Source organism: Miniopterus schreibersii (genome assembly GCF_964146895.1).
Source record: "Miniopterus schreibersii genome assembly, chromosome: 5".
NCBI classification, from domain to species: Eukaryota; Metazoa; Chordata; class Mammalia; order Chiroptera; family Miniopteridae; genus Miniopterus; species Miniopterus schreibersii.
In genome coordinates this window covers 58,061,551-58,070,815 of record NC_138106.1, presented here as the reverse complement: position 1 = coordinate 58,070,815, position 9,265 = coordinate 58,061,551, and the positions used below count along the sequence as shown (strand labels likewise).

The 9,265-nt window shown below is 39.7% G+C and overlaps 1 protein-coding gene across 1 annotated transcript in view; it reads right to left on the bottom strand.

Annotated features, from left to right (window-relative positions):
* Nucleotides 1-3,582: 3,582 nt before the first annotated feature.
* MORC1 (MORC family CW-type zinc finger 1) overlaps nt 3,583-9,265 on the bottom strand; it is a gene marked incomplete at its 5' end in the record, with an annotated part of 137,846 nt that continues 132,163 nt past the window's right edge. Inside the window, 2 exons of the mRNA XM_081138323.1 lie at nt 3,583-4,217; nt 7,152-7,346. Coding sequence (XP_080994449.1) covers nt 4,131-4,217; nt 7,152-7,346 — 282 coding nt within the window. The 3' untranslated portion in view covers nt 3,583-4,130. The remainder of the gene's footprint in view (nt 4,218-7,151; nt 7,347-9,265) is intronic.

The window sequence follows — 9,265 nt, the reverse complement described above, 5'->3', positions numbered from 1 at the left end:
ATAGAAAGCCAGTGAGATTAACTCATCTGCACAGTTTTAGGACCAGGTCATTTACTGCTAACTGATGGGATTGTGCTAACTTGCTATTCAGAGATACAGTTTTCTGCAAAGGGCAGAGGCAATAATTTATAGAGGGCAATCCTTGCTGCACTGTTAGCCATAAATTCTGCCTTTGTTCTAGAGTGACACAGTGGGGCCTAATGGAAGAAATCAGAGTTGCCATCAGAAACCTGGCTTCTAGGCTTTGTTTCCCACTTAATAACTACACTGAAACATTACATACCAGTCTCAGTTTCCCTATCTGTAAAATTTATATAAGACTATTTGCCTTTTCACACCTAAATATTGTGAAGATAAATTTAGATGAAAAACATTTTTTTAAAACCATGGGGAAATGATACATTCTGAGTATTCTTAAATTAAAAGGAAGTCTAGGTAGAGGGTAAGAGACATGGGTATTAGTAGTAAAAAAAAAAAGTAGATGTGGTAGGCAGAAAAGTGTGTTTTGCAGACAAAGGAACATATTGGACTGTGTCTCCTGGCATTGTTCTTGCCTTTTTCTTCTTTAGCTGTTCTGTCTTTTCTGGCTCTCCAGTCTGCATCTACCCAGGCTCTCTGCCACTCCAGTTCCCAAGCTGATCTCGTCCCAGCCAATTGCAGTGGCCTTGAGAACTGAGTGAATGAGCCTGAGAACTGTACCTATGCTCTGGTAGAAGAAATGAATTGCCAGGTCGTCCTCAAGCCCTCTTGCTACCAGCCAGACTGAGGAGTAAGAGAATTAAGTTATTTCCACCTACCTAGGGCCATCTGGTTCCAAGTATGCGTCTCCTCTCCTAACCTTACTCCCTTTTCCCCCAGTTCCCATATTGACTTGGTTCTCAAGTCTGGTCTCTGCCTGAGTCCTATACCTCAGTCTTGATTACCTTTTTAAAACCCTAGATTCCTCAAGAACTGGAGCCATGGGGGCCTTAAGTGAACTGTCTTGACAAGAAGTGGTGATGGTGAAAGGGTGAATGTGATTAATTTTGTTTCAAACACACTATTGTAGATTTTCAAGAGAACATTTTAATTTCATAATGATATGAAACAAGTGCTCAATAAGGGCATAGAAATTTGGAGCTTGTTCATTTGGTACTGTTACTTGAAAACCATTAGAGTAGATGAGATAATAAGGACCCAGTCCTGGGGATTATTCAGTTAGGAAATATGAGGAATGTCCTGTTAGAATCTTCAAAAGCCATTCTGTGGAAAGTCTCTCTCCAGACTCTTTCTAAATGTCCACCAGGATGATGCTCAGAGGCACTGACTTCTTATCACCATTAGCATTTACTAATCACCAATTTTTAGATTCAAGGAAGAATGGATACGCATGATGACACAGGAAGGTAATGAAAGTTTTCAAGGGACCAAGAAAATCCCTCGTGGAAGAAAAAGTTTGGGTAGGTCAGGAATTCAAGGACATGAGATCCAAAAATCATACTTTAAAAAAAATATGCATGATTACTTGTTGATCGAGAAGAAAAGACTAAAACTATTACAAATAGTATGAGAATTCTTATGTTGGATACAATATTGATATCTAAACTTCAGGAGTCTTGCTATATAAAGCATTAACCAGTTATAAGATAATGAGAGAAAGAAATAATGGGAAAAGGCTTCATTTATAATAGCTCAAAGCATAAATCTAATTAATTACAATGAATATAGCTAGAATGAACTAGATGTATTTGAAGAAATATTTTAATTGCTAATATAGGGCACCAATGAAGACCTGAGCATATAGAAAGGCATATTTTGTTTGGTCTTGGGTAGAAAGATGTGATATTTTGAAAAAGGCTTTTCTATCTTAATCCAAAATATCACCACAAACCCAACAAAATACAGATAAAATCTGAGGGTGGGTGGTGAGTAAAAAAGCTAAATCTAAGTTTGAATTAGAATTAAACATGCAAAGATACACAGGAAAATTCTAAAATATAAAATTACTGACTAGCCTTACCAGAAAACATGGATGTGACATAAGAAAAGATGGGACAATCAATGAAAAATTATAGAAACTTCTTTTTAGAACTTGGCTCAAATACAAATAAGAATTTAACATGCAATAAGGGTGGCTTGCAGATCAGTGGGGGGAGAGATTGGTTATTTAAGTGACTATCTGGAAACATACACAAAGTTGGATTTTTAACTTAGTCCTTACACCAAAATAAATTCTAGGTGAATCAAAGATTTAACAATATAATTATTAAAATCATTATAACAAAATGGAGTAAAACGTCTTTATACTTTTTGCACTGGAAAGTCCTGTCTAAATATGGCTACAAAGCCCAGCCGGGCGTGGCTCAGCGGTTGAGCATCGACCTAGGATCCAGGCGATCAGTGTTCGATTCCCAGTCAGGGCACATGCCCCAGTTGTGGGCTGCAGCAGATCAATGACTCTCTCATCATTGATGTTTCTCTCTCTCTCTCTCCCTCTCCCTTCCTCTCTCTGAAATCAATAAAGATATATTTAAATGTAAAAAAAAGTATATGTGGCTACAAAGCCCAGAAGCCATAAACAGAAGAAATTAAAACAAAAATTTTTTAAATCCTATGTGGCTAAAACCACCATAAAACTTTTTTAAATGAAAAATTATAAGAAAATATTTGTAATACATATAATATAAAAAAGATAATTTCCCTAATATGAAAATAGTTCCTATAAATCAGGAAGAAAATACCATCCAACAGAACATGAGCAAAGGCTAAATTTCAAATAAGCTTTAAACATTTTATCTATTTGATCAGCAAGATTAGAAAGATTGGTAATTCACTGGGTAGGTAAAGGTGTGAGGAAACAGACACTCACACACTGATGTGGGAGTGTACGGGAATAAAATTGTTATGGCGTGTTAATAAGCAATATTTATTAATAATAAAACATACATACCTTTTGACCTAGCAATTCATCTTCTGAGAGTTAACAGATATAATTGCACCTATGTGAAATGAACATATTTAGAAGGATATTCACTGTTTGTGTGCACGTAAATCCAAAAGAATGGGTAAAATGTAAATAGCCATTGACAAGAGAATAGGTAAATAACTTGTGGTATGTCCATGGGACGGAGTAATGAGGAGCAGCTAAAGATGAGAGAGCTCTACATGTACGGATCCTGGTAGGAATGACCTTGCAGGGGTAGGAAGTGAAAAAGCAACATCTTTTGGCTGCTATTCCATCGTATTTGTATCTATATAATGATTTATATGGTTTTATATGCATTGATTGTACCTGAATGGACTCACGAGTACCTGGTAACAGCACACGGCGTGAGAAGAGTAAGTCGCTAAAGACAAACAGGGGGTCAAGACTTTGCACCATATTCCTCTTCACAAGTTCTGAATTTTATACCTTGTGCATGTACATAAACTTAAAAGTATACAATTCCACAAATAAATATTAAACGTTTATTGTTTTTGTCCAAAGTTACCAACATTTTTAAACAAACACACACAAAAATAGGTCATCAAAGAAAATGTAAAAACACAATTCTTACATATGTGTAATGTGTGTTCACATTATACTGAGATTTGTTCCTTTGCAATAACTCAGTAAGAAAATTATCCTAACTACTATAGCTCAAAGTTTTGTGAGGATTTGTGTTTCCTGCTTTCTGAGTATTGGCTGTAGAGCAGAAAGGGCATAATGTGTGTCTTTTTCAACCCAAGTTTCAGGAGGAGGTGATTCTGTCGTCCTGTAAATACTGATTTTGAAAACCACTGGTTTCCAGTTTTTACAGTCTTTTAGGTAAAAACAAAATTTAAGCCTAAATGACATTTCCATCTTTCTTTCTTAGTTGCTCAGGTGGGAATTACAGAACTCACGGAATCGTTTCTGAAAGAACAGGAAGAGTTAGGGAACAGGACTTGGAAACCTGTAAATTGCAGATCACTCCATTTCCAAAGCACACGACTGTCTCAGTGTTAAATGGGAGGAACTTCACAATAACAAGCACAATTATTATTCTGAAAATAATCTTCCTTTTTCTCACTGGCATTTTAAAAAAGGGAATGTCTTCTCTGACTTCTAGTTTTGAGAAGTGCTTTCACTGTTCTCTTAAGGGAGACTACGTCTTGTATCTGTAGTTCCTTTACTTAGTGTTCCCCAAAAGATTATCTTCTTTAAGCAGAGCTTCTAAATAACTGTCAATCTGCTCCAGGTCTCCTGCTGGACCTCCCTGTAAAAGAAGAGAACCAGTGATGGCCAGGAAAGAAGTTAAAGGGAGGGTGGCCTCGGAGCAGTCTTCTCCACGATTCACACACCATCACAACCCACCCTGCATCTGAATAGTGCTTTTAACCTTTCAAAATGTTTTCACATGTAATCTCATTTTATGCTCGCAGGGGTTAGAAAGTTGGATCCTTTTTTCTTCTTTAGTGGAGGTTAATTTAACTCTCTTTTTTTTCCCCTTCTACTTAATTACTTGCCGTATTCCTGAAGCCCCTCCTCTGCCCCATCTCCTTTCCCAGTTATAGGTTCCCATCTCCCATTTTAAAAATTCATGAATCTTCAGCCTCGCAGACAAAACAGATGAGTGGAAAATCCTGACTTCTCTGTTTCCTCTGCAGCATCTTTTCCCACGCACTGGGCTTGCTGCCTGCATCTGCTCCCTTTTCTCTCTTTCCCCCCAGATCTCTGAGTTAATTTCATGCTCTCCTTCCCTGGGCTTCTTGATCGGTGAACAGATGGACAAATGCTCCTTCTTTACTGACCTAAATCTCACTCCCCTCTGGCCCAACCATGGGATCAGCCCACTCTCTGACTGAGCAGATGGAAAAGAGAATTTTTAGGAAGGACCTTTCAGAAACAATCCCAGTTTTATTATTGTTCTCAACAAGTGTCTGGCTCCACCACCCTAGTTTCTCCATCCCTATCTGGTTCCAATAAATGTGCTTTTCTGCTTTGCTCCCTCTGCCCTAGATTTGCTCAGTCCTCTAACAAGGCTGAATGTGTTATGTCCCAGCTGTGTGACTGGGACCCTGTTCCTGAAGACAGGTTTCCACAGTATCACCTAAGTTTCCAAATATTCACTGAGCCCAAGGAACACCCTGCGCGACCCTTGCCGACACGGACCTTTCCTGGCCTGTTCGGTCTAGTCTAACACTCTGCCTACCACTCTCTGCCTGGCAGGCGAGGCTTCCTCCTCGGACTGCAGGTGGGTTCCCAGCTTCTTCATGTGCCTGCACGTCTGCTTTGGGTCTACCTCACCTCAGCCTCTGCTCTAGGCCACTGCAATTGCCCTGGCAATCAGAGGCAGTAAAAACAGAAATTTTAAGTGGGGGGTGAGAATAATTATATTTGGGCAGGAGCCCTTTGCGTACCTCTCCAACGACACTAGGGAAAGCATTTCACATCCTGCGAGCTAAAGCCCTTACCCCCTATGAAACTTTGTGAATAAAGCAAGTTAAATTAGTGTTATTACCCTGACTGTTCGGGGGCGAGCCTAGGGATTTGGCATAGAAGGACAAGCAAATTAGTATTCTTTCATTTTTTTTTCTAGCCAAATATAGATGTGCTATTCTGAGAACCAACAATTTATATTAACTTTCCTGATAAAGAGTGATATTCCATTTCTATGATACAGAATTTCTTTGGTCTCTCTAGTTTTACTTGTTAGTGAAACAACTATTACTACTGAAACTTTACCATATGCCAGACTTTGTATTAGACCTTTTGCACATAAAAATACATCCCACCCTTTACAGCCACAAGAACCAAAAGGAACTCCACTCACATCCCACCCTAACAGGAATAAGTAAACTTGAATAATAAGCTCATTTAGTATTGCTGATAGAAGCACAAATGTAGTTACCATTCTGTGAAAAAAGCATTAATTGTCCTTTTATATTTTAATAATGAAACATTTTAATTGTTGCCTAGACCACCCAAGGAGGGAGGGTGTCTTCTCTTCTGGCTATATATTTCAACTAAGCAAAAACACTTTCCGCATTTTTAGTCTTTAAAATTATTATTATTATTATTATTTTTTAATATATCTTTATTGATTTCACAGAGAGAGGAAGAGAGAGGGAGAGAGAGATAGAAACATCAATGATAGTCATTGATCAGCTGCCTCCTGCACGCCCCCTGCTGGGGATCGAGCCCACAACCTGGGCATGTGCCCTGACTGGGAATCAAACTGTGATCTCCTGGATCATAGGTCAATGCTCAACCACTGAGCCACACCGGCTGGGCATTTTCTGCGTTTTTAGTTTGCATTCAATGTAAGAGAAATCCCAGAGAAACAAAAACAGGTATATTTTTTTGAAGGAGGGATGGACCGTCAGCTTGAATGTTCCCAGCCAGGACTGAAACCCAGGCAGTCTGGCTTCAAAGTCCGTGTCTCCCCACAAACCCCTTCAGGGCAAGACAAACCTCCACTCCTCCCCCAGTCAGGGCTGTCTGTAGGAGACTCAGCCCCAGCCCTCTCACCTGGCCTGGCCCAGGAAGGCCCTGTCTCTGTTCCAGGTCAGGGCTTATTCTGAGGAAAATGCCACCTGCTTCCTAGCTCACTGTTGATTTCTAGCATTTATGGAAGGACTTTTCAACCTTGGCTACATATATTTTAAGTTTTGATGTATTTAACCTAACACGTCTGTGTTATCGTAGAAGGTAAACCTTTCCTCGCTAGCTCAATCAGAGAAGCCCAATTCTTTATGCATTAAAATATACAAACAAGATGGACAATAACCCATATTTTACAAGTGTTTCCTGACCTCTCTTATCTATCCGCTAAGATTAGAAGAGCCTATTTTTATTTACATCTTAGAATAAAAATAAATGAACATAGTTTTCTGTCTGAAAAAATTTAGAAAACGTTTCCTACTGAAAACATGCTACTGAGGAGACCTGAGGAAAATCAAACTACAACAAAAGCATAAGCCAAGGTTCTGATTTTGTTAAGAGAGAGAATAGACCTTTAAAAAACGTTCTAGTATACACTTCAAAGTTCACTTATTTATGGTTTCAATATCCTTATAGGGAAGGTAAGGGCTAGGTTAATGACTTGTCCAAGGTCAACGAATGGATGACGCTGTTAGGAGAGGAAGCTAGCTGAGTGCTCTTTCCACAAAGCGTAGTGCCAGTGCTCAAATAAAGTCTCATCACTTACCAGCTGAAGTTTCTGCAACAACGCTGCCAGTTTTACACGGAGATTATTCAGCTTATCCTCAGTAACTTTTCTTTTCTGTTCACATTGCACCAGAGACAGTTCATTAATCACTCCCCTTCTGTTAGCATCATAGATGATAGACTGTGTTTTTCTCTTCAGTTTCTTTTCATATTGGGCCATGTACACATTCTGGATCTGGGAATGTTTGCAAAAACAGCTTTAGTATGTTTTTAAATTATACTTTCTCCCCTAATATCAGAAAGCAATTTCCTATTTCAATGAGTCACATTTATACCAAGTGTCAACTCCATATGTATATACCATGAGTGGTCCCATGTTCCGTAAACTTAAGGCACTTGGTCTGACAGAAGAAGAGAGAAAGGAAGAAAGATGTGCAATGGCCCAGGGACTATAATAGAAGGATGAGAGGCGCACAGAGCACCCCGTGCTTTGCACTGAAGGAGGGATGCAGTCACAGTTGAATTTGTTCTCCCACCAGTGATACCGGTTTCTCAAGGCACCAAGGGGCTGTAACCCTTTCTCCACAGAACCAGGAGCTCACAGACAATAACAGGAGGGCCAGCCACTCAGGGTTTTCATGGCAGATGATGCCATGTCACTTATGACTCAAGTCTGTAACATCTAAAAAGCACAGAAGCTACAATGAGAAGAGTTCCTGTTCTGTCCTTCTCTCTGGGTTCCTTTGCCCGTTGTAAAGCCTACAGTCATATACTTATAAAACACACGACCCTTGCTAATTCAAGAGGCTTGGTTGTTTTCCAAGAGCTCATGTTGTGCTCGAGGCACTCGAAGAATAGAAATAGGTCATGTAGAGGCCAAATGCTTCCATTTCAAAATGACATTAATTTCTTGTATCAACATTTTGAGAGGGCCAGGGGATATTCTGAAAAAAAGAGATACACAGCAAATCCTGTTTTGATAATCATTTGAATGTTTCTGTAATGAAATTTCTTTGCTCCAATATGACTGGGTTGCCAGGAAAACTGTAAGGTAGCTTTATTTGTCTTCTGGGTCCAGCCTTCCCCCTGCCCCTCCTGCATCACACTCACTCATATGTGCTGGCCTCTCCCAGACACCGTCCACATGGTCCCCTTTGCACTCACTAACCTCATCCTGAATTTCTCCTTTCTATAAAATCTTTTAAACAAGCAAAGACCCTTAAGTATATTAAGTTCTGTTTAATAGGCATTCATTAAGTATTTCTGAATTCAAGGCACTGAATTTAACTATAGGTGATACAAAGATATGTAAGGTTAGTCTTCAAGCAGCTTCTAGTCTACAGGGTGAGATAACACAAGTAATGCAAATATTAAATCTTTTTTTTTTAAACTAAGTTCATTTTTTTAAAAAAATGTATATATATTTTTTTATTTCAGAGAGAGGAATGGAGAGGGAGAGAGATAGAAACATCAATGATAGAGCCGTCACTAATCTGCTGCCTCCTGCAGGCCCCGACTGGGGATCGAGCACACAGCCCAGGCATGTGCCCTGACTGGGAATCAAACTGTGATCTCCTGGATCCTAGGTCGACGCTCAACAGCTGAGCCACGCCTGGCCGGGAGCAAATATTAAATCTTATGGGAGAAAGTGCAATTGTGCCCCCAAGTAAGACACAGACATTATTAGTGTTGAGAGAAAGGTGTGGATTCTCCATTAAATTAAGAGCATTAAAATCCTTACTTAAAGTAACTTGCCTTAGATTTATGTCGGTAGCTTATCCCTCAATTATGCTTTTCATGTGCTGTTAACTGGGGGGAGTATTTGGGACCAAAATGCCACTCCATAATGGCAAACATGGTCCTGCGCGCGCACACACACACACACACACACACACACACACACACACACACACACCAATGCCACTCCATAATGGCAAACATGGTCCTGCGCACACACACACACACACACACACACACACACACCAATGCCACTCCATAATGGCAAACATGGCCCTGCACACACACACACACACACACACACACACACACACACACACAGTAGTCTGTTAAAGGTGAGAGACTTGCTTGTGAGGTTTGCAGATTGCCATATAAGTAAGTTCTAGATTTTCAGAGTCTGAAACTTCCTGGAAACTT